This window comes from Podarcis erhardii, assembly GCF_964252035.2.
Source record: "Podarcis erhardii genome assembly, chromosome: 14".
Classification (NCBI taxonomy): Eukaryota; Metazoa; Chordata; class Lepidosauria; order Squamata; family Lacertidae; genus Podarcis; species Podarcis erhardii.
Window position 1 is genome coordinate 1,212,224 of NC_138503.1, and position 25,351 is coordinate 1,237,574.

Genomic DNA, 25,351 nt, shown 5'->3' on the forward strand with positions numbered 1-25,351 from the left:
ATAGAAGATGTACTCAGAGCTGCCTTTTCCAGAAGAGCCAATATGGACTTCCACAGAGCGACATGAGCTCTCTGAAGGCTGGATTATTCAAAGCACTTAAAACTAGTCACCTAATTAAGAACCAAAACAATGGCAGCGTATCTTGGGGGGGGGGACGACTTTATTTTTTCCTTGCTTTGTGTGCGAATGGTAACCTCAGTACAATCCCAAGAGACAGACAGAAGCAGCAAAAATATAACACACACAGATCAAGCAAGAGCTCTGTTTCCCAAGTTCTTTGAGAAGCCCATATTAATAGACAATATTGAAAGGTACCTCTCAGTGCAGAAGCAAAACACAAAAAAGACAAGTTCCCAAAGCCTCACTCTCATCCCTACTTCTGGTTGTGTAGATACTACATGGAAACTGGCAAGGCAAAGCAATCCTGCACGACGGCTTTAATGAGTGGGAGAAAAAGCCAGATTGGTGGCACCAGCCAGCTGCAGGCCCAGCCCCAGTTCTCCTATTCCTCTTGGATAGAGACACAATGGAGAGAATCTGGCATGGGGCTTCAAGATGATCAAAAGGTTTGTAACATTCATGCCCATAACAAAACGTGCAAGGGGCATGTTATGAACTTGCAGCAAGAGTTGTTGCAAAATACAGCATCCCTGAAAAGTTCTCTTCCTTTGCCCCTGGATAACATCTGCTCAACACAATCTACGCACAATGATGCTGTAATATTGCCCACCCATTTCCCCACTTCATCTGTTGTTGCTTTGGGAAGGCACAGCTCAGGGGTACAGCATCACGCACTTTAGTGTTACCAAATGACACCAGGAGGTGCAGAGCTGCGGTTTCCAGCAGCAGCTATGAGCCACGCACCATTATCTCCTGGCCTGGATTAACTACAAAATCTCTCCATCTGATTGGCTCAAAAAAAATTAATGACCAAGCAGCCTATTTAACGGTAAACTGAAGATATATATATATATGTATCATTGAGCACAATACAAAAGCCATTACATACATACAGTAGTAACTGTAAATTATATATTTGGTATCCCATCTAGACAGGAAAGCATTAAACATTCCCTTCACAATCTGTAGCCGACAAAATCAAGTTGCATAACTAATCTTCATTGAGGAATGCTAAAGCAAGTAATGTGCAGAGAAGACTAAAAAGGAGTAGTCATTTTTACTTTAAACACTTTCCCTTCAGTCCCAGAAGGATAGAGATACCTTGCATTTGATATATAACAGCTCAAACCCATGTTTCCACAGTTACAAGTCTTTATTTATGCTTCTGAAGGACAGATTCCAGGAGTACCTCTGTATAGCAAGCTTTCTTGTTCTTTGCTTTAGAAAAATATATTGTGCTATTTTAAGGCTGTGCCACCTCCTGCATTCCTAATGGATAAGAAACCAAGCCTCCTTCAAAGTTGTAGAGATAAAATCAGACTTTTGCATATCTGCACACTTAAATACATCAAGTGTTTCTGAAAAAGTAGGAGGACTCAAAATGGAAGGTTGCCAATTGCATGCAATATGAGCTAAAAAAAAGGAATTTGACTTTACAAAAATGTGTCTGACATGTAATAAATAAAAATAAGCACTTGGAAAAAGTCCACCAGAAGCAGGCACAAGAAGAATCGCATCCATTTGGGCTGAATTTATTTAACAGAGAGGCTCTCCTTCTAACAGTTTGCTTTCCTCAAGAGAAAGGCAAACAAAATGGAAATGAATTGCAGACAGCTAACACGTTTTAGTAACAGTTTCCATCAGGGGCAACTGAAACCAACAAGCTATGGAGATGCTTTATTCCATCGCCCTTACTCTGCGACATATCTCTGCTGTGAACTCTGAACACTTTGAGTTACCTCCCAAATCTTTGGTCAAGACCTGAAAAGAAAGATGGAAAAAGATGGTGAAGAAGAATGGACACTTCAAACGCTTCAGTTTAATGAAATGTAATTAGCTAACTACAGCCACATAGTCTTTTCCAGGATCAGGACACATAGTGTGGTTTTGTCCTTCTGTGCCCAAAGTTAGAAGACTTGTGCTAGTTCTTGATTAAGGGAAGGTTTTCCAAACCATCATCTCAAAGGCTGGACATTTTGCAAAGTGGTGCCCAACTCAACTGGATGGACATCAAGTGTTTTGTGCTCAGCAGGGCCAAGTGCCAGTTGCTCCATCTGACTGTGTCCTCTCCATAATTATTGTGACAAGTCTGGGTTGAGCCAAGAAAGGCAATGGATTGAACCTGGGATCTTCTGCTTGTATAGCAGGTGCTATAGTATCCCCCCTGTGTGCCACCTGTATGAATTTTGAGTGCCAAAGGCACTCTGAACGTCTAATCAAAATCTTATTCAGCACCTATATGCTCACTTAACACATAGCGCTGGGATGATAAGAAAGCTCTCCGTTTTCACTGCTGCTCAATTCAATCATAAGAAACCAATCTAGTTCACGCAGAAGAGAATCTACCTACCCTGCAGGTAGAGATAAGCACTCCTTTCTCCTCTTTGCAGAGCACACATGCTTGTTGCTGGATACAAACAGCTAAATATTGTCTCCCAACTAAATGCCAACCTCCAGTTATGCTAGCAGCACTGTTTATAAGCTAGAAACTAAAGCAAATACTGAGACACAAATTAGAGCTGGTGGAGCTATAGACCTAGTGGAGTTTTCGTGTATGTGCTGCAAAAGAGAGCATTTATAGACCTGGTAGAAGAGAGTGGGAGACTTGTTCAGTGTCAGTGGAACTGGACAACAGAAAATTCTTCCAACCTGGCATAGCGTGTGCTCTAGTCCTATCTGAATCACATTCTGTAGAAACTGGATTGCAAGATCGCCAGTGATAGGTGAACCCTGACAAGACATACCTTTCCATCTTTGATGGTATCAAAACAGGCATCTTCTATTTTCGTGGCGTATTCTTGCATTCCCATGTGTCGCAGCATCATCACTGCACTCAATAGAAGTGCTGTTGGGTTTGCCAAGTCCTTTCCAGCAATATCTGGAGCTGTTCCATGAACCTATAAAAATAAAGAATGCTGACCTGATTCTTTGGCTTAAACTAAAGCATTGATTCAGTGGATTATCTTGCACCAGCAGTGGAAAGTTGGTGCTTTTTACAAAGCCTGTCTATTATCACATGTCTCCTGCTGCCAAGGTAAGTGGTGATGCTGGTAGTGGCAGATGCAGCTGGCCTCTGTGCTACACCAGTGTGTGACCAAGATTCTAAGCAATTTCCCAAGAGTGAATGCTAGTCAACATAAAAACAAAACAAAACACTACATCCTTGTTTGGAAGAACAACAAACTCAGCTGTATATTGAATAATATTTCCGTATGAGAAGTGAATTTGAACTCCTAATTCTACCGAATTCTTCCAAGGCAGCTTAAATGCTTAAATGCTGCCTTGGAAGATCCTCTTTTCAAAATATTGCTACGTTCAGTACCGTATTTTTCGTCCTATAGGACGCACCTAGTTTTTTTTTGGGGGGGGGGGTGAAATAAAGGGGAAAAAATTATTTCCCTCCCCAGGCGCGGGGGTGGGGAGGGGGAAGCCCTCCGCCAGCCTCCAAACCAGGTCAGGAGACAGTGGGACAGCCCCGCTGTCCCCTGAGTTTGCGGGGCTGACGACGGGGAGGAGCAGGCTTCTCCCCCCCGCCAGCCTTCTAACCAAGTCGGGGGACAGCAGGATGGCGGCGTTCCGCCTCCCCGCTGTCCCCCGAGCTTGTGGGGCTGGCGGTGGGGCTCTCCAGGCTTCAGTGGAAGCCTGCATTCGCCCCATAGGACGCACACACATTTCCCCTTCATTTTTGGAGGGGAAAAAGTGCGTCCTATAGGGCGAAAAATACGGTAATTCTTATTTGACAAAAATTGTATACCATTTGATTGTAAAAAAATAAAATAAAAAATCTCTTACTGTTTTACAGAAATATAGACTAAAACATTAAATTGGTTTAAAAAAAGCATTTAGAAATATTCCAACAAACAATTGCTAGAAAGAAACAAAATAGTTGCAACTTCTACATATCTGGGTAGGCTTGTCTAAACAAAAATGTTTTCATCTGGCATTAAAAAGAGTGCATTGAAGGCGACTGCTTGATGTCAACAGGCGGGGAGTTCCAAAGCGTACGGGTTGCCAGACTTGCAGATCTATTTCTTACAAGTGAGGAACAAGCATGATGCAGCACCTGTAATAGACTGAAGCAGTTGAGTGGGCATATATGGGATAAGGCAATCCTGCAAACAAATATATCCTTCCCTGTTATACAGTAATACAGTGGTGCCCCGCAAGACGAATGCCTCGCAAGACGGAAAACTCGCTAGACGAAAGAGTTTTCCGTTTTGGAGGTGCTTCGCAAAACAAATTTCCTATGGGCTTGCTTCGCAAGACGATAATGTCTTGCGAGTTCCTGCGGGTTTTTTCCCCTCCCCCCCCCTTTTCTAATCCGCTAAGCCACTTATCCGCTTATCCGTTAAACCGCTAATAGCGCTAATCCGCTAAGCCGTCAATGGGCTTGCTTCGCAAGACGAAAAAACCGCTAGACGAAGAGACTCACAGAACGGATTCTTTTCGTCTTGCGAGGCACCACTGTACCTCCGTGAACATCCGCCTTGTCTAGCATCCATTCCGTCGAACATCTGTGGCAAACCCGAAAGTACCGGAACAGGTTACTTCCGGGTTTGCCAATCACGCATGCACAGAAGCACTAAATTGAGCTTTGTGTGGGTGCACAGAGGCGGCACTTTGCCCTATGTCCTTTCCGGCTAGCGGCCAGGGCTCCAGAATGGATCCCGGACACAAAACAAGGTACAGTGGTGCCTCGCAAGACGAAATTAATTCGTTCCGCGAGTTTTTTCGTCTAGCGAATTTTTTTCTTGCGAAGCACGAAATCCCATAGGAATGCATTGAAATTCAATTAATGCGTTCCTATGGTCAAAAAAAGTCCAAACAAAGCCAAATTTGGTACAAAAAGAGTTTATTAACTGCTCTTTAAAGTCACACATACTGTAAAGAGCATTTCAAAAATTGAAGGAACAATAAATTAAGTTTCGAAACATGACAGAAAAACATTTAAAAATCAACAAAGTGTACAGTACATTTTCTAAGACTCTGGGGGACAACTCGAAGAAGGTTCTTCTTCCACTCTTTGCTTCTTGCTGAAGAACCTGTCCATAGTCTCCTGCTTCATCCACCTTTTCAGCACCTCCCTGAAAGGCGACAGGACCCTCGTATCAAAAGTGTTCCCAAGGTCATGTGCCACCTGCTTGTCAGGGTGGTGCCGCTGTGCAAAAGCCTGCACATCCTTCCACTTCAGGCAAATGTCCCTCAGTTCTTTGGAGGACAGCCGTTCCTCAGTTGCTTCCTCCTCTTCCAGCGAGGCCCACTCCTGCGTAGCCTTTGCCTGCAGTTCGACCAGCTCCTGGGTGGTCAGCTCGTGGTCGTGCTCCTCCACCAGCTCGCAGACGTCCTCCTCTGTGACCTCCAGGCCCATGGTCCTCCCCAAGGCAACAATGTCCTGCACCACTGTTGACTCTGGTGCATCAGAGTCACTTGGTGCCACACATTCCGGCCACAGGCTGCGCCAAGCGCAATTCAAATTTCTCTGGCTCATCCCGTTCCAGGCCGTGGTGATCATCTTCAAGCAGGTGACGATGTCGAAGTGGTCATTCCAGAATTCCCGCAGGGTGATGGTGGTGCAATCAGTCACCTCGAAGCATCGCCTGAAAAGCTCCTTGGTGTAGAGTTTTTTGAAATTGGCGATGAGCTGCTGATCCATCGGCTGGAGCAGTGGCGTGGTGTTAGGCGGCAGGAAGATGATGCTGATGAAGCTGAACTCCTCCAACAAGTCCAACTCAAGGCCTTTAGGATGAGCAGGAGCATTGTCCATCAGAAGCAAAGCCTTCAGCGGCAGGTCGTTGTCTAGCAGGTACTGTTTGACAGCAGGGCCACAAGCAAGATTGACCCAGTCCACAAACAGCACACGTGTGACCCAAGCCTTACTGTTGGATCGCCACATGACACTCAGCTGCTCCTTGTCAACCTTGTGTTTCTTGAAGGCCTGTGGGTTCACCGAGTGGTACACCAGCAGGGGCTTGATCTTCAGGTCGCTGCTTGCGTTGGCACAGAAGAGCAGGGTCAGACGGTCCTTCATGGGCTTGTGGCCAGGCAACTTGGCCTCCTCCTGAGTGATGAAAGTCCTTTTGGGCATCCTCTTCCAAAACAGCCCGGTTTCGTAGCAATTGAAGACCTGCTGTGGAACGTAGCCCTCCGTCTTCACAACCTCCAGGAACTCCGCTGCAAAGTCTTCAGCAGCAGGAACATCAGAACTGGCAGCCTCTCCATGCCTGACCACGCTGTGGATTCCAGATCTTGCCTTGAACCGGTCAAACCAACCTCTGCTTGCCTTGAAGACTTCTGGCTCACCTGAGGTTCCTGGCTGTTCCCGGACGAGGTCTGCGTGCAAGGCCTTGGCCTTCTCACAAATAACGGCCTCAGTCACTGTGTCCCCTGCACGCTGCTTCTCTTCTAACCAGATGAGCAGCAACTTCTCCACCTCCTCCAGAACAGCTGGGTGGTTCTTCACGATCCTGGTGACTCCCTTGGCTGCATCAGTCGCCAGGATCTTCTCCCTCATCTTCAGGATGGTCCTGATGGTCGATGGATTCCTCCCGTACTCCCTGGCGAGGTCTGTCACACGCATTCCACCGTCGTGCTTCCGGATGATCTCCTTCTTCATTTCCAGCGTCACCTTCTCCTTCTTCCTCTCGCCGGCCTCTGCAGCAGCAGTCTTCTTGGGTCCCATGGCAGCACAGCTCCTACCTTCGTAACCTCACACACACACAAAAAAAGAATCAGTGCTTCACATCCAAAAAATTCAAAAGCACCCAGCCACCCACCACACAGAAATTCAAACCCAGAACCGAGTCCCAACCAACCCCAACCCAAAATCCAAACCCCCCCAAAAAAGTTTTAAAAGTTTAACTTACCAAATGGATGCAAAAGAAGTTTTGGAAAAGCTTCAAAAATCAGCAAAGTCTTCAAAAACCTCAAATGGCTGCAAAAGAAGTTTTGGAAAAGCTTCAGAAATCACCAAAGTCTTCAAAAACCTCAACTGTTCCCCCAGCCACCCACCCACCACACAGAAATTGCAAACCCCTCCCCAACTGTTCTCCCAGCCCCTCCCCAACTGTTGCAAACCCCTCCCTAACTGTTCCCCCAGGCACCCACCACACAGAAATTCAAACCCAGATTTTTTTTAAAAAAATAAACAACATGGCCCAATGGTCACAGAAAATCAGAAAAATGCAGAAAAACCCCCACAAGCTCCCAGATTCTTGCAAACCCCTCCCCAACTGTTCCCCCAGCCACCCACCACACAGAAATTCAAACCCAGAATTTCTTTTAAAAAAACAGCAGACTGGCCCAATGGTCACAAAAAATCAGAAAAATGCAGAAAAAACCCCCACAAGCTCCCAGATTCTTGCAAACCCCCCCCCCAACACCAAGTCCTTGAATTCCAAACACCCTAACCCAAAATCCACCCCCCCCCCCAAAGTTTTAAAAGTTTAACTTACCAAATGGATGCAAAAGAAGTTTTGGAAAAGCTTCAAAAATCAGCAAAGTCCTCAAAAACCTGAAAAAAGGCTACCAAACCGCATGCTATGAGTTGCTCCTTGAAGGCAAGTCGCAACTGCACCTCTTCAAGCAATGCACCCTGGGTTTTAACGGTTTTACGAAAAAGGAAACAAACTTGCAAGACGTTTTCGTCTTGCGAAGCAAGCCCATAGGGAAATTCGTCTTGCGAAGCACCTCGAAAAACGGAAAACCCTTTCGTCTAGCGAGTTTTTCGTCTTGCGAGGCATTCGTCTTGCGGGGCACCACTGTACAACTGTATAGCATTAGTAACCCTTTGAACCTGGCTTGGCAGCAAATGGGCAGCTAGTGCAGATCTCTGAGCAGAGGTGTCACCTGCTGACAGGTTGTCCCTTCAGCGAGCAACCATGCTGCAGTGTTCTGCACTAACTGCAGCTTCTGGACTGAGTGCAAGGGAAGCCCCCCTCAGAGCGCACTGCAGAAATCCAATCCTGAAGTCAAGCTTCTTTGTTACATGCACTTGAACAGACCTGTTATGAACTTATTAAAACCCCGCAGAGAGAGGCATTTGCTTTTCCAGAAAGCAATTATGTCAAAAATCAGAGTTCAAGTTCCAGAATTTTATTTCAGAATAGGAATCTTACTGATTCAAAGATTGCGACTCCATTGGCACCAATGTTTCCACTTGGTGTTACTCCAAGACCTCCAATCAATCCTGCACACAAATCACTGGAAGGAAAATGCAAACACACAATAAATATTTGAGTTGGTATATTTAGGCTCTTTAAATTATTATATACTTGCAGTGGGAAGTTCGGGGGAAAACGGAGCTAAAAAGCAGAGCTAGTGGAAAACAGATGATGATCTTCACAAGGACCTAAAACACAAAAGGAGTGTTTGGTAGCAGAGTGCAGTCACGCACAGCCTGTTTACTGGGTGCAAATAGGAGCAGGCCAGTGCAAAGCATGGCTTGAGGAATGGAGGAGGCCAGACAAACTTAGAAAGCTGCAGCACAGGAAGACCCAGAGAAGCTGTGAGCAAGTGATGCACTCTGATGGACTTTTTAGGTATCCCAAAACCGTTCCTCCAATCAGAAGTACAGGGTGGCCAACAACACAGACTAAATGAATATAACATACAATTAAAAAACAACAACACAAAATCAGTGGTGACAAATAACTATAATCACCTCTGAAAAATCAATTCCAATCGTGGTCCAAAAACCTGGACAAATGAGATGTCTTTAGTGGTGTCTTTAGTGTGGTGGAGTCTCCTTCTTTGGAGGTCTTTAAGCAGAGGCTTGACAATCATATGACAGGAGTGCTCTGATAGTGTTTCCTGCTAGGCAGGGGGTTGGACTCGATGGCCCTTGTGGTTTCTTCCAACTCTATGATTCTATGATTCATTTAATACGTTTTTATTGTGGGGGTGAACTGGATGTCAGCTGGAAAAGTTTTATAAGCAGGGCATCACCACAGAGAATGCCATCTCATGACATTGTCCTGACAACTCCAAGAGATGGGATGAGTAAGGCATCAGTTGGCACTGGGGAAAACACACCCAAGTTACTGGGTCCCAAGTGGTTTAGCGCTTTACATGTAAAACAGCAAGACCCTGAATTGGGCTCACAGCTGACCAGCAGCCAGTGCAGTGCTTTAAGAAGTGGAGGGATATGGTCCTTCCCTGCTGGCCAGCAGCATTCTGCACCAGCTGCAGCTTCCAGAACACCTTGAAGCTTAGCCCTGAGCACAACACATTTCAGAAATCTACCCAGGATATAGCTAGTGTGTGTCTGAGAGAGACTGAGGCCAGGCTATTCTAATCCAGGAACAGCTGTAGCTGGCAAACCAGGTGGAGCAAGGCACAAGTGCCCCTTAGGCATCTCCAGTGGGCACTTTCTGAGTTAACATGCTTCAAGTTCCATTTTATGCTGCTTTTCAGAGATTTGTTCATTATTTGCACACCACTTTGAGAGCTTGTGTTGAAGAGCAGTTTATAATCATCTTATAAATAAATACGTACATAAAATCCTTCACACTAGCTCAAGTCTCCTTACCTAAGGATGTCACCATACAAGTTTGGCATTACAAGGACATCAAACTGAGATGGATCCTGCACCATCTAAGGGACAAGAAATAAGCTGCTGTTTTTAGGAGGAAAATAGCAACTATGAAGCACCTTAATTATGAGTTTGCTATATACTCACGTTCAGACACACAGTGTCGAGATACATTTCATTAAACTTAATGTCTTTACAGTTTTCTGCTGCTTCCCTGCATTTTTTCAGGAACAACCCGTCAGACATTCGCCTGTGCATCAAGGGGAAAAAAGCCGCATTTTAGGGTCCTAGATGTGCATACCAGATTAATGTTGCATTCAGACATGGGGGAGGGGATAGTAGTAGAGGGAAAGCACCTGTCAACGGCAACTATAGTGTAACATGCCAGGCGTTTAGTTTGAGTTCAGAAGCAAATATCCATGTTTCAAAGGTAATATTCCTTTCTAATCTTAAGCAATTCACAAATTTTAAGAGAATGAGAAAGATGGAGATATAACAAGTTATTTTTATGCTTTCTGCCCTAAAAGCAGAAATTGTATTTCTCAGGGAAAATTTATAACCTGCTTTTCCTCCTAGATGCTCAAGGGAGCAAACGTGTGTTTTGTTCTCCCAATAAACCTGTGGAGCAGGTGAGGCTGAGACTGGCACAAGGTCTCCCAGTAGCTTCATGGATGAACGGGGATCGGAAACACTCTCAATCACTACATTACACAGAGACCTTACAAGCTATTGTTATATTTGATACTGTTCTCTTAAATGGTCACAGAGATCTATACACATAATGATGTGTGCACACACCCCTCTGGAAGCCAGCGAGGTCAAAATGTTTCTCTTCTTTTTGGCTGTGCTCAGTATATATTATAGTAGACAAGTCCACTGAAGAGAACGAAAGGTCAAAACATATCTGACGAGCCAAGAGAGATTTTTCACTTACCGCTGTAGCTGATCCGCTAGGGTGGCTGGCAAGGGCCCTCCAGATATACCATGGGAAGGTCTCTTTCATGCCACCCAGGGACAATGCTGTGGTACTATTTGAGTCAGATTGTTCAGTGCCCGTAACATGATGTAAAACTCTTCAGAGCAAGGATGGCTAACCTGTGGCCCTCCAGATAATGCTGGACTTCAACTCCCATCAGTCCTAGCCAGCAAGGCCAATGGCGAGGAAAATGGTAGTCCAAGATCACCAAGAGAGACACAGGTGAGCCATTGCTGCTTTGGCCATGGTATCAAGTGGCCTTCAAAACTGTGTTTAAGATACATAAATACAAACTGTCTATATACTCACCCACCATAAAATTTTCAAAACAAGGTATTTAACCATAGACTATTAGAAAAAGAAGTCTGTGGTAAAACTGAAAAGCTGCTCTGCCTTCCTTGTTCAGGAGCATCGTGATTCCAAGTTATGGAGACAAGGGAAGTGGGCAGACTCAGCTATAAATAATACAGCAACACTGTATTGTACCAAACATTTGGCAAAAAATTCTTTTTTCCCCCTAGGTGCAGATTTGAATACAAATTTGATTACAGTATTCATGCAGCAGCATCAGGTTTAGGTTATTCTCAGTTACAGTTTTAGATAAATGTTGCAAAATTTAATTGTGCTATCCTGGATTACTGAAACATCCTTATTAATACAAAATTAGCTTTTTTCTATGCAAAACCTTTTTTTAGTTAAGGCTTACTTTCATAATTACCTCTAGTATGCACCATCTGCCAAAAACAGGAAAAAGAGGTGAATTATTTTCATCTAATAAAACATACTGGGCTATGGGGAAAAGGGTTTTCTAACCGAATGGAATTTAGGAGGGAAGGTTTCTAAACAAGAGTGCTATTCTTACATTCTAATATAGAGCAGACTGAACTGGGGCAGAGAGAGAAACAGGAGCCCTTCTGATGGCCCCAGTGGAAGATGAGAACCTGGCTGTTATTTATTTAGAGCATTTTTATCCCTCTCTTCAGCCAAAAAAGGCTCTTCAATGTGATCAGAAATTAAGAATCTAAGAAGTGCCTGAGAGCTCAGGGCAAAGGGGGCTCACCTAGTCCAGCCTCCTGTTTTCACAGGGGCCAGCCAGATGCCCCCATGGGAAACCAGCAAGTGGGATCAGGGGCACACGAGCCCCTTCCCCTCCTGGGGTTTCCAGCAACCACTATTCAACCGCATTAATGTCTCAGATAATGGAGGGAGAGCATAGCCATTGTGGCTAATAGCCAGTCCCAGCCTTTGCCTCCACGAATTTGTCTAATCCTCTTTTAAAGCCACCAGACTCTGCCCAACACCATTCTCACACATGCACACAACTCCGTACTCAGCTTCTGGAAGTGGGGAGGCCGGGAGCAGCAGGTTATTTTCCCACTCTCCTCCATGGCTTGGACGGAGAGAGTGGCTAATAATTTCATAAACACATGAAGAACTATTTTTTAATGAGTTAACATATAAACTGTTTTTTTTTTAAGTAGAGCAAGAGAATGGAGTTTAAACTTTGACAAAGGCCTGACTGCCAAAAGAAGGCTCCATCAAATGTATGGCATCCTCTTCCGGCAGCAACAGGAGGCAGCAAACCGACACACGCTTGTCCCTTAAAAAAAGCAGCATGACTTTTGCACATTAGAACTGGGTTACCATCATGGTCACGTACATAATGTTTGCTTTGTGCACAGCTGTAACTTTGCTTCTTTGATTATTTCTGGCATACTCAAAGGCAAAATCAGCAATGCGTTTGCTGGCATCTTCTGTGATGAGCTTGATACTCTGTACAACACCATCAACAATCTGAAAGACACAAAACGGTTACACGGATAGTCAAAAGCAGACTCCTAAGAAAGTAATTCTGTATAGGTCTGGCAGGGCTGGTCTGGTGAATCATCCAGCCCGCAGAATACTGCATTTGAAAATTCTACAGCAGTTAAGGAAGCTAATTTGTTCAAGTGCTTTCTAGCTTCTGGCTGCATTCTGCACTCATACCACGTGCTCGATTCCGCTATATTCCCCTTCTGTGTTCTCTCGTATTGTGACTATGTCGACATCTGTGTAAGGGGTTTTGTAGCCTTCAATCGATACACAAGGGCGGACGTTTGCATAAAGGTCAAATGTTTTACGAAGCAGCAGGTTCATTGACGGGTGGCCAGCAGCTATGGGTGTTTTCAAAGGGCCTGAAACAGACAAAAGGAATGGACAAGGTACAATTGTCAAACCACGGCCTGCTCCTTAGCAAGAGCATTCCTCCCTGCCACTCCAGAGTTAAACCGTCTGGTTTGAGATGGGAGGAGGGGAAGTTCTCCCTTATAATGAACGCCTGTCCTTGTTGCCAGGCTCTTGCTACAACTTGCCATGCATACTGCTCAGCACTAAGCACAATTTTACACAATGGGTGTCACGGATGATTGGTGGGTGCTAGAAGAGATAAGAGCCCGGGACTCCAGCCAGCTTTACAGGATTTATTAGGTCCATTTTACTATTAATACCACAGAGCTCTCAGAGCACGTCTGGCTCTTTCGGTATCAGTTGCCAAGACTGACCCCTCCTTTCGTTTTCTCCAGCATAACCATTTCTGGAGCCCTCCCCTCTTCCTTTCTCTTTTACGTGAAGAGCTAAACCCCGGAAATTGCTCCCCCCTCCCTGATTCATTGCTTCCTGACAACCCTTCGTCATCCTCCCCCTCTGATGAGGTGCAGCTGCTTACGATCGGAGGCTTATCTCTGTATTTCCCCAGCATTTCCCCCTTCTCAGCCCCCAGTTCCCTGACAATGGGGATATATTCTGCAGGAAAGTTCCTCATCCTCAGCTGCAGTATTTCAAAAGGCAAGAATGATTTCAAACTTTTGGAATCTGCTGAAGGGAAACATGTAAGAGAAGCGGCTGTGTGGGGATCAGGCAGGACAGCCTGCCCTGACACGGCGCCCTCCAGGCACTTCAGACTACAACTCCCATCAGCCCCCGTCAGCACAGCCAGAGATGACAGAAGTGTTAGTCCAAAACATTTGGAGGTCACTAGATTATAAATTATTGCCATTTTTAACTGTTTGGCAAAAAAAAAAAAAAAAGGCTCCCAGACCAGCTTAAAAATATCACTGACAATACAGTCCCTGTCCTCGGGCCCACAATCCAAGAGATACAACTCAAAAGGAAAAGGGACTGGGAGGGAGAAGGGGGGAAAGCAGGCCCTAATTCTTAGTAATGGAGACTTTGCAGCAGGAACAGAAAATTTTGGAGAGGAGTCAGAAACGGTTGGTTCTTCAGGAGAGGCAACGGAAAGGTCCTGCAGTCCCAGATCTTCCTCTCCTTGGGGAAACTGCACAGGAACCTGCTTCAGAGAAGGCCACACTTTGTCTATCGTCTAGCATTGTATACAATCGCAAATAGCAGATCTGCAGGATTTCAGGATGAGCTCTTCTCTGTCACCTGCTGTGTTTCTTTTAAATAGAGCTGCAAATAATTACTTTGGACCTTCAGCACGCACAGGATGCACTTCACCACTGAGCTATGTTACCTTGACAGTTAGCATAACAAAGAAAATTCAGCATCAGAATTGAGAAAATATTTGGAGGCAATTTTGGCGAGAAGTATGCATGAAAATGTAAGCAAGCAGAAGTAGGTAGAATATTTATTTTAGGACTCCCCTCTTTTTCTGGGTTTTTTAAAAAAAGAATATTCAAAGAAGATGGAATGGGGCTGGGGCGGGCAGAGGCTGGGGTTAGGTGTTGCTAGACTACAAGCCCTATCATCCCTGGCCTTTGGGCCATACTTGCTGGACCTGATGGAGGTGGTTCCTCAGCCGTTATGTGAAGGGCTACAGGTTCCCTTCCCCAGTGAATGGCTCCTCCATCATCACTCTGGACTAGAGATAGGAAGGTCTGGAAAAAAACCAGAAAAATTTGGGGGGAAACCAGGTTTTCCCCAAAGCCTTTTTTTTCCGGAAAATTTGAAAAAAATAGTTTGATATAGTTTGAATATTCCATACACTATTCTCCCCCCCCCCCATTTTTCCTGAAAAAAATGGCTTTGGAAAAAACCTGAAAAAACTGCCCCATTTTTTCCCCAGGCCTTCCAGCACCCCCACTTTGGAGCTCCCTGCCAACTGACAGCAGGCAGGTTCTCTCACTGTACTCTTTCCAGCAACTGCTCAAAACATTTTCATTAGGGCAGCCCATCTGAACACGTGGAAGCTGCATGCGATTTACTTCCTTTTAACCATTGCTGACTTTAATCATCTTCTGAATACTCTTAAATACCTGCTTTTAACTGTGTTTTATCAATCATTTTAATCTTCTGTTGTACATTTTTGTAAACTGTTTAGAAAGCTCTCTTACCATCATGCGCTTTATAATATATAATAACAAATTCAATTCAAAAACACACACACTCCTTTTCCTTTCAAACAGAGTTTGAGCCTTAGTGCAACATACTATTCAGTAACTGAATGTTGGTTACTTCTGGGCCTGGCATGCAAAAAATCTTCCTTATGCTTTGCCCCAGATGGAAAGGCCTGGGGGAAAAATGGGGAAAAAATTTTTTTGGGGGGGAAAGCCCCCCCTTTTTTGAAGTCCATGAGAAAAATGACAAAGAAGGAATGATGGCAGTAGTTCAGAAAATGAGATAGAATAAAGTGACTGTATATGTTGTGTCTCCCCCCCCCCTTCTTTTTAAAGCAGTACTCAAAGGGTAGACCTCCTATGGAGTTTAAATATTGAGGTGGACCTTAACTTTATTTGCTGTTGGTGCTAAGAGGCAAATCTGATTGTTTTTTATGTTTATAGTTTCTTGCCTTTTTTGTTGCTTTTGAGGGAAAGGGGGTGGCTACCTGTTTTATTGCAAGCAAATACTTTTATCTACAATGTGTTTCATGCAATTTGTAATGCTGAACTTCTTTTCAATTTTTCCAAAATTTCAATTATTTCTGGGGAAAAACAGGGGGGAAACGTTTTTTCCTTATGGCTTCAAAATTTCCAGAAACTTCACATCTCTACTCTGGATCTTCACACCCATCAAAAATTAGGCTTAGGGAATGCTTCTCATGACACTTCCTATACATACTGGGGGAAAGAAGGGGAGCTTGACATGAACAGAACAAATTGTATGTTAGATTTGTGGATCTTGTTTGGTCCAGGAGATCAGAGTTCATGGGGTTTTCCCATTTATCAACAACTCTTTGAAGGAGGTCAGGTTGAGTGATAATGATGGGTTCTGGCTAGAGGTCACCTAGTGAGCTTCATGCCTGAATAGGGATTTAGCCACAGGTTTCTCCAGCTGAAGTCCACTTTCTACTACACAACACTGGCTGCCCCATATGTAAGAATCATAGAATCATAGAGTTGGAAGAGACCACAAGAGCCATCGAGTCCAACTCCCTGCCAAGCAGGAAACACCATCAGAGCACTCCTGACATATGGTTGTCAAGCCTCTGCTTAAAGACCTCCGAAGAGGTGAGCTGAGTAATTAAACACCAGTAGAAGGAAACACTTTTGAGGTTGTTCTTTTCATAGTGAAGGGATCGTATTATTCTGGTGTCTTACAAGAAGACTTACATAGAGTTCAAATGCAATGCTTGAAGAATATATACAAGTTGTCCTTGAGAAGCTGCAATCCTACTCACACAACCTGGGGGTAAGCCCCACTGAATAGTCAGACTTACTTCTGAGTAAACACACAACTAGGGTGCTCTGTGCACTTTACAGAGCTGGAGAACATGACATGCTGCAACAACACCATTTCTCCAATAATGATGCTTCTGTCCTTAGACACAAACTATTAACGGCTTTGTGGGCTTATAGAATAAGGAAGTTCAGAACATTACTAAGAAATTTATTTGTATAGAGCAAAACTCTGTACAAAATCAAACACAGGTTTGTTCAGTAAAGATGCGCCTTTTTTTTCTCCCCCCCCCCCCCGTCATCAGGAACCTCCAACATACCTTTCAGTCCTATTTTGTTCTTGTCCATGGATTCTTTGGCATCTTGAGGTATTGTCCATTTGCCTCCTGGCCCTTGTATTGCTGTCACGTTTCTCTCTTCAAATTGAACAGGTGCCTAAAAACAATTGTTTCACATTATCTTCTGTTTTGGGGGGAAATGATCAATTGCCAAAGGGACATTGTCAAAACACACCCTGAAAAAGAGACACACCCTGCAAAAGAGAAAACACAGCCAGTGTTTTCAGGTTGGATAATGGGAAATATTTACACAGGAATACAAGCTAGCAGGAAGGATGAAAGTATTATGATGAGCTGCTGTTTCTGGATATTGTGGGCTCATGGGAGTATAAGTGGGTGATAAGAGGAAACACCATCAAGCAAGTTAAGTGGTTTAAATATCTAGGTGTTTATTTTCATTTTAAGGCTGGCTGGGTAGCTCAGAGAATCCGCCATTAATGCTGCTAAAAGCAGTGTGTCAGTGATCACTCATTTCTATTATTCCAAAGGGAACCAGTATGTTTCAGCAGTCCTGAGGGTGTTCAATGCTAGATTAAGCACACAAATACCATATGGGATAAATGCCTTCAATCAGGCTACTGAAAGACTTCAGTTTTCCTTTGAAAAAAAATTGGTGTACCAAATCGTGTCCCCTACGCTGGCCTAATCCTAGAAACAAACCAATGCCTTTTAGTAACAAAAGCCTGGCTGCTAACATTCAAGTTCTGGTTGCAGCTGCATTTTAGAAATGAACCTAACAGTCTGGTTACGGACATGTGAGCTGAATAAGCAACCATCATGATGGTTGAGAGGAATTGAGAAGAAAATTAAGCATCCCGGAATCCTACTAGACACCCTGTACTCCTTACTGGAAAATTCTACATTTCAGACAATTAAACACAAATTGTTAGACAACACATTTCAGGAACTTAGTAGCCAAATAAGGAATAGTGTCTGTGTAAGTCTGGGGATGACGCGAGGCAGACAGCCAATGGTGACTTACCTTTTCCACTTGACCAACCCAAATCAACACAGGGCAGGGTGGATAAAAATCAATGGTGTTATTATTTTTTTTAAAAAAATTAAATCGGATTTTAAAAATTTAAATTGGATTTTTAAAATAAAATGTTTTTGGAGGGAACATCTTTCTAAATATAGTTTTCTATTTAAGTTACATTATAGTAATTTTTGATATAACTGTAAAAACTACTCCGAAAATTTATTATTCCAAAAATGAAACTTTCATCTGGTTGTAAATATTAAGATTATACCAGCAAGAATGAGTCTTTCTGTAAAAAAAAAAAAATAAATCAAGTCTTACTGACTAGTGATTTAAATCAAGTCTTACTGACTAGTGATTTAAATCAAGTCCACGCTTACGCAGGGTGTACATCCTAGTCAGACTGAACGTGCTACCTTTGGCAATACTACAGAGGAGACTCTAGAAAATGCCATTTGCAGAATGCCATTTGCCCCTGTGGACAAAGGCAAATAGAAACCATCGCATATGTTCTTTTGTCCTGTCCCTGGTATCAGACAATTCAATCTAAGTTTATTATTCAGTTGGTTGCTAGTAGGGAGTGGCATTCAGACAAATGTTGGGTAGCTTCCTTATGCTTACTCAGGTTGGGGATAAGATGCAGATAGCAGCCAGGTTTCAGAAACATGCTATGAGGATTTGTGAATGTTATACAACATTATCGTAAGTGTTAGTTGCAGGTTTTGATGAGTGATTTTACTGTACTGAACCCTACAGGGATCTTGTATATATGTCAATTAATGTTTGAGAATTTGAACATGAGTGGGTTCATGTCAGCAAAGTTGAAAATTTTCTGGTGGATTTTTTTACCCATTTTTAGAAATTCATTGTTTTTTACAAAATTGGTAACATAATAAAATGAAACAATGCAAGTTGAATTAGGGAACAGGAATGGACAAAATGTTGGCCTTCATTTAGTCTTCATTGCCTTCATTCCCTACCCCTTTAAGTCTAAGTGACGTGGATTCTAATTTACAAAGTATTTTCACCAAATACACTTTAGTGATTCCTGATCCCATGCCCCACCTACATCCACTACTATTGGCTACAGGGTGGAGTGGGGACTTCTTAGGTCTTTACTAAAGCTAAGTGGTCTTTACTAAAGGCAAGTCAAATAAGCAAATCAAATCAGGTCTCCAACATCTTAGGGTAGGGTTAGGAAACTTTTGACTCTCCCTGTGTTGCTGGATCCCTACTCACGTCAGCATGGCCATTGGTTAGGAATGACTGATGGGAGTTGTAGTCAGGCGGTCCATGGAGCAGCAAAAGAAATGTTTCCCAAAACACACTGGAACTAAATAACATCTCTGGTTCTGAGAGGTTTTGTTAGACAATGTTCACAAGGGCTTGGAACCAATCCAAGACTTCTGATATAACAGTAGACTAATCTAAATTTAAGTGTTCCAGTTGGTGGAGTCTCTCTCAGCTTTCTTAGATGACAGTCACCTGGGGAATATCCTTTTTTGCAAGCAGCTTATGTGACTTGGCTTGGAGCTCTCATTTGATTACAAGGATAGCCTATCACATCAAAGTCTCCTGCTGTTATGCGCAGAGCCACCACAGCCAAGGCATTTGTTGCTCTGAAAGCTACTGCTCTATCCTAAAAAGAAAAACAACGGTTCCCAAACAAGCAGATCACTTCTCAAAGCAAGAGACCCTTGCTCTTTTGAACCTCTCCTTCAACTGAACTTTCATTAACTTATACGAAAAGTGAACAAATCCCAATGGTGTCCAACTGAACCTAAGACATGCAGTCAAAGAGTAACTTACTTTAGCAGCTGCGAAAATCTCCACAACAGCAGCAGATATTTCTGGTCCAATGCCATCTCCTGGGATCAAAGTTACTGTCTGAACCTAGATGTAAAAAAAAAAAAAGAGGGGAAAAAAGCCACCACATACCATGATTAAACACAGATTGACAGAAATCTGTATGCCACTTGGGGCTTGCATGGTTTTAAGTTTCTTCTTCTTTTTATTCGAACAGAAATAGAAAGAGCAAGAGCAAGGGCAACCCTCTCAAGCAGCAACTGGCAGAGAAGCAACAACAGTGCATACTAAGCTTTCAGAACAGCATCACGACGCAGCAAGGCACACAACTGAAAATAAAGTGTGATATGATACTCAGATGAAAGTGACAGTTCTGCTTGCCTGAGATTTATTCGTTTAATGCGAATCCTTTTACAGTTACACAAGTTATAATCCTTCAGATTTCCTTATTCTCCACAGACGCTTGGTTATTACAGCATTACCACTGTCAGCCAATAATTTTTTGAAGTTCTCTTTGCCTATGAAACACTAAATGCTACTATGAGGGTTCCCTTACTCCCCATCAAGATGTACATGTGAGATATTTTAATATGGGCACCATACTTTTCGCTCTATAGGACGCACCGGATGATAAGACGCACCTAGTTTGGGGGGGAGGAAACAAGAAGAAAAAAATTCTGAACCCCAGAAGCCAGAACAGCAAGAGGGATCTGGCTTCTGGGATAGCCTCTTGCTGTGCTGGCTTCAGGGACAGCCTGTGAAGTCTCCGCAGGGCAGCGGGATGAAGGCACCCCGCTGCCCCGTGGAGGCTTTGCGCAGTTAACCCCAAGCTAGAACAGCGAGATGGAGCGCTGCGCAGCGCTCTGTCTCCCTGTTCTGGCTTTGGGCTTAGCCGCGCAGCCTGCATTCGCTCCGTAAGACGCACACACATTTTCCCTTACTTTTTAGAAGGGAAAAAGTGCGTCCTATAGAGCGAAAAATACAGTACCCAAAGTGTGAATGTGACAAACACTTGGGAGGGAACCAAGGAGGATCACCAGGCACTGTCGTTATATCGCTTTAGGTTCCTTTCTTCAGGCCTCTGGCTTTTAACTATCTATGGTCTTCTTGCAGAGGTGGGATGTTTGAATTTTTTTTTAAAGTCTTTTAGACTTTTTAAATTGCTGGTTTTAAATGTATGTATGTGTTTGCTTTTTGCTTTAAATATTGTAAGTCGCTTTGAGCTGCCATCTCAAAAAACTGGATAATAAATGAGTTAAGATAGACTACAGTTCCTTGATGAACTGCATAATGTCTCCAATTTATTCAGTTTTCAAGATCCTACTCCTGCTGATTTTTATTATTATTACATATATTACATCAAGTATATACATCAAGCATATGTTTGCAGCAAGGTTAAAAACAAAATAAACACGCTCAAAATAAAGTCATGGACAAGCTTGAAGAAATATGGAAGATTTGCAAAAGGCAACTCACACTATGCTAATAGAAGCATATGTGACAACTGTAATTAAGCACTATAAAAATAGTTGAAATAAACCAATGAAACAGTTCTGAATATCATCACTGTTGAGGAATCATTCTAAAATAATTAAGGATTTAAGCTGCAGAGAAATCTACTCTAGATAGCAAAAATGAATAGGTCTACTGCCTGCAGGGGAAAATATTCAAAACAATGGTGCCAAAGATAAGAAGGTTCTCAACTGTCTGTCCTCCACCGCTTTGAAATTTTCCAACCAAGAAGCATTAAATACAAACTATTATTTTCTTTGACTCGTGATAAAAACCAAGGCTTGGGTTGGGATTTGGTTTTTTTCCACTATTCAACAGTGTTTTTTCCAAATGTGTGACCACACAGAGATCTATTTAGTCAGGTTAGACTGAAATGTGGTACTGCATTGAAGTGTATTGGAACAGAATTAGGCTACACTGGCAGAGAAATTCCACAAGCTTGGTTTTATCTTGGTATTTAGCACTTTTATTGAGAAGCTTCTCAAAAAGAAAAGAAAAAGTTATACTATTATACTCACAGAACTACCAAAACTTCTGGTCACCTGTTTTTGGCCTTTGAAAGCCCCTAGTAGACGAAAGACCTGTTGAAATGTAACAAAAGCAGAAATGCCAATATGTTACACAATCCTGGCAATTAAAAAATAATAATTCAGAATGGCTTTATTCTAAGTCAGCAGTGAAAAGACTTTTACAGTGGCACCTTGGTTTACGAACCTAATCCATTCCGGAAGTCCGTTCTTAAACAAAAACAGTTCTTAAACCTAGGCACATTTTCCCTAATGAGGCGTCCTGCCACCGGTGCCCTTCCATCGATGGGATTCGGTTCCTAGACTAAGGTAAAGTTCTCAAAACAAGACACTATTTCCAGTTTTACAGAGTTCTTAAATAGTTCTTAAAGTGGATTGCTCTAAAACCAAGGTACCGCTGTACTCCATAAAATGGTTTGCATGTATGATTGCAATGCACCTATTATAAGATGGCCTACAAGAAAAGAAAGAACTTTTTATCTTACAAGAGTTCCTAACTGTGATTTCCCCCCTGATCTCATAGGTGTCAAAGAAGATGAGAAATTGACTGGAGCAAACTGCAGGAGGATTGCTGTCTATGAAGTTTTCCACTCCTGAAGCCCGATGTCTCCTTCCTTTCAAGAGTCAAGTGGGTACTCATCTACATATACACCTCACTTTTCTCAACACAACCATAATTGCAAATACAATTCCATAAGTACTCTTGAAATTATGATGAGGAAAGCTTATTGCATACCCAACAATCACATCAAATACAGAGTCTGTTGCAGTGATGTCCTACAGAGAGCTGCAATATGAGGTAGCATGAAAATCTGCAAAACATATTTAACTAGACACTATGGAAGGACATGAATTGCACCATATGCAGCAACAGACCTACAATGTCACCTCTTACATATCTGATAGAATACCATATATTCTGAGATTGAAAGATGCTGCAGTATGACCAGCCAAATTCACCAGCTCCAAAAGAGACATCAGAGTAGAACATCAATTTTTACCAAGTAGAATATAAATTTTTACCACGCCCATTCTTTTTGTATCACTTCAGCAAGCCAGAAAATTGTCAAGATTACTTGAGGACAAGAGGCCATGTCACATTTAATCTTGACAAGCACAAGTAGCAACATGCTCCACTGACCCTGCATAATCCAAGCGCTCAACCATTCTCCCTAATGGACAAGAGCAGCGCAGGAAAAACCTCTTCACCCGTTTGAGGAAAGGACAGCCAACATAATGTTCCATAGTAGTCTGGAATATGACACGATTGTTGCCACACCTGGCTGGGTGCATACACAGATCACAGTAACTATCACATTTGCTCAAACCTGATTCCGAAACATTCAATTCCCACAGCCCAAACTGCCCTCTCTCCTGTTTTCCTCCCCATCTGACAGGAACCAGTATGACCTATAGACTACAACTGGCAGGCTAGATTTCGGCAGCAAGCAGAGTGTTTTCCCTCGTGGAACAAAGTGTTCTCACCCCTTCTTCAGATTTAGGATTCGCACTGCTGCAACCACAGGATAGCTCTGTATGGGAATAAGCCTCAAAGTTCAAGTCACACACTCAGCTGCAAAGCTTATTAACAAACTCTGACCATCTCTCATGGGCATTTTTGCACCAGCACTTTGGACTTTTCTTCTCTTTGCATGATAGTGAGCATCATACAGAGAAAACAGGGGTGATGAAGCATCTGGAACTGTCACATCGCTCTTTAGTAACACAGCTCCTCTGACATATTCAGCAAAAGCAATCTTCTGCTGATAAAGGATGCAAAGCCATGACGATAAACAGAATATCCCCTTCACAAAAGTGCTTCTGAGCTTGACAGGGAACACTCCCAAACACTTTTAAGTGCATTGCCAGTCTACCCAACTCACTCTTTCACAGAGTTGCTGCAATTATTTTAAAATTTGAATACTATTGCTAACACACTTCAAGCCCTTGGGAAAGAGTAACAAAAGCATTTTAATTAGAAGAAAGCAAGCCAACTAAGTGTGTGAGGAAATCCAATGGAATAATACCTCCAATAAAGGATGGGATGTAAACGGGTTGAAGCTTAGATTTGAGAAAAAAAATACTATCAGTCACTTAAAAAAACAAAACATACCAAGAAAGATGACTGCCATCCCTCCCCTTTCCAGTCATTTATCCACATGTGAATGAGAGAAATTTACTCAGAAGTTTTATCTGTGACTCTCTTCCCACACTAACAAAATAGTACAATAACACCACTGAGTTGCCTTCCAACCCTGCTTCTGAGCATCCCAGAGATACCTGGTTGGGCACTGTGTGAAACAGAAACCAGCCCAGAATCTTGTTCACATATTTATCACATTTATATATCACCTTTCCTTCCAAGGAGCTCACGGTGCAGTACATGGTTCTCCCTTCCAAATTTTATCTTCACAACCCTGTGAGGGAGGCTGGGCCAAGAGCCAAGGGGCAGGCCCAAGGTCACCCAGTGAGTTTCATGGCTAAGGGTTTGAACCCTGGTCCCTCCAGGGTCAGAGTCCAACCCTTCACCACGGGGCCAGCTCACAGGAACCAACCAGATGCCCCGAGGAGAAGCACCCCTTGGCCTCTCTTCTGCTTCAAGAGCGCTTCCTCCTTCGTCCCCCTCCTCAGCTACTCGCCCATTCCTTCCTCCACTTTCCTGTCGCGATTCAACTGCCATGAACAAAATGCAGTAACCTGTGGCTCTTAGCCCCCAACAATAACCAAGGACTGCTAAAGAGCAACAAACAAGTGTCCTTTGTGGGCAAGCACAGGCCAGCGCCGGCGCCGCGGGGCGGGCAGCCTCCTCCGCCCGCGCCCTCCTGCCAGCAGGCCCAGCGGGCGGAGCGGGCCCCGAGGGGCTCCTTCCAGGGGAGGCGCGGAGAGGCCGCCCCCCCGGGAAGGTCACGCAAGGTCACGCGAGAGGGCGGGGCGGCCTGAGGGGAGAGGAGAAGCCTCGGCCTCGGCCTCGCACCAGCCCCTCTCGCCTCACCTTCGGCGCCCACCAGGCCATGGCGGCGGCGGCTCCTTCTCCTCTTCCGGCTCCTTCCCTTCGAGGCGCCTCTTTCGCTCCGCGACAGCAGCAGAAGCCCCGGCCTCCTCGACGGCCTCTGCACGCTCAACCTCGCGCTCGCCGGCGCGGCCAATCGGAGCCGCCGCCTGCCCCGGATGTGGCAGCTGGTTGGCCGGGAGCTGCCGGGCAAGGCGGGGCTTCTGGCGGGCACGCCTCCGCGCCTCCTCACTGGCCGGCGTGGGGCGGGGCCATCGGGCAACGGACTCCGCCCACTCGCCTTGGCCCGCTAGGGGGCGCTGCGGGCGAGGTGGGGGGTCGCTCCGCCCGCGACCTCCCGGGAGCGCCAGGAGATCCCTGCTGGAGCAGCTGGCCAATGGGCTTGCCTTGGTTTATTTCTAGAGTATTATTTTTTAAAGTACCGTACTCTTGGTTGAAAACGCAGCGGAGGAGGCAGCCGCCTCTGGTTTCTCTCGCTGAGGAGGGAATGTCTTCTAATCTCAGCATGCTTGTAGTGTGCACGTGAGAATCATCTAAAAAACAAAGGCCTCCAAAATATTGTTTTCATCACTTGCAAATGTAATTGACAGATCAATTAGCCATCTAAAATCCATATGCTTAATCAACATTTCTTGTAATAGGGTTGTTACTCTATTAAAATGCGTAAAGTCTCCCTGAATGGTGCTTACTTCCAACTGGCCTGTTCCACAGAGTTGCTATATCCTGTTGTGCATTGAGAAAACTTACTTTTTTTAGGAAAGATGCCCAACTGCCACATTGTGTGCTCGCTTACTTGGGAATTCAGTAGCAGTTATTGCTGAATAAACATGGTACCTGGTTGCAGGGTCACTATATCCTGTGTCCAGGCACAATGGCTACATGTTATACTTCCATGGCTGGAGGCAATATGCCTTGATGCATATTTCCCACAATGGGGAAGGT

At 44.0% G+C, this 25,351-nt stretch overlaps 2 protein-coding genes across 3 annotated transcripts; both read right to left on the bottom strand.

Annotated features, from left to right (window-relative positions):
* Positions 1–147: 147 nt before the first annotated feature.
* Positions 148–24,549, bottom strand: IDH3A (isocitrate dehydrogenase (NAD(+)) 3 catalytic subunit alpha). 2 transcript variants are annotated; one of them, XM_081839207.1, is made up of 11 exons: positions 24,392–24,549; positions 21,415–21,453; positions 19,364–19,447; positions 16,558–16,672; positions 12,612–12,799; positions 12,286–12,419; positions 9,797–9,899; positions 9,647–9,711; positions 8,235–8,319; positions 2,865–3,017; positions 148–1,881 (listed from the first exon to the last, which is right to left on the bottom strand). In XM_081839207.1, the coding sequence occupies exons 1-11, from the start codon at positions 24,410–24,412 to the stop codon at positions 1,798–1,800; spliced, it is 1,071 nt and encodes a 356-aa protein (XP_081695333.1). In that variant the 5' UTR covers positions 24,413–24,549; the 3' UTR covers positions 148–1,797. The 2 variants fall into 2 exon arrangements, with proteins under 2 accessions (XP_081695333.1, XP_081695332.1); XM_081839206.1 differs by having other exon boundaries at positions 21,391–21,453.
* Positions 4,798–7,885, bottom strand: LOC309328885 (uncharacterized protein). The gene is made up of 2 exons (XM_081839367.1): positions 7,312–7,885; positions 4,798–5,728 (listed from the first exon to the last, which is right to left on the bottom strand). The coding sequence occupies exon 2, from the start codon at positions 5,630–5,632 to the stop codon at positions 5,099–5,101; it is 534 nt and encodes a 177-aa protein (XP_081695493.1). The 5' UTR covers positions 5,633–5,728; positions 7,312–7,885; the 3' UTR covers positions 4,798–5,098.
* Positions 24,550–25,351: the final 802 nt, after the last annotated feature.

Bases quoted from the DNA above. Each gene is read 5' to 3' on its own strand.
- IDH3A (XM_081839206.1), bottom strand. From the start codon at position 24,412: ATGGCCTGGTGGGCGCCGAAG. The intron at 9,900-12,285 runs GTACGTGACCAT...CTTGATGCACAG, and splicing joins GTGCACAAAGCAAACATTAT to GCGAATGTCTGACGGGTTGT. The intron at 3,018-8,234 runs GTAAGATTCCTA...TTATTTTTATAG, and splicing joins GAGTCGCAATCTTTGAATCA to GTTCATGGAACAGCTCCAGA.
- LOC309328885 (XM_081839367.1), bottom strand. From the start codon at position 5,632: ATGATCACCACGGCCTGGAACGGGATGAGCCAGAGAAATTTGAATTGC.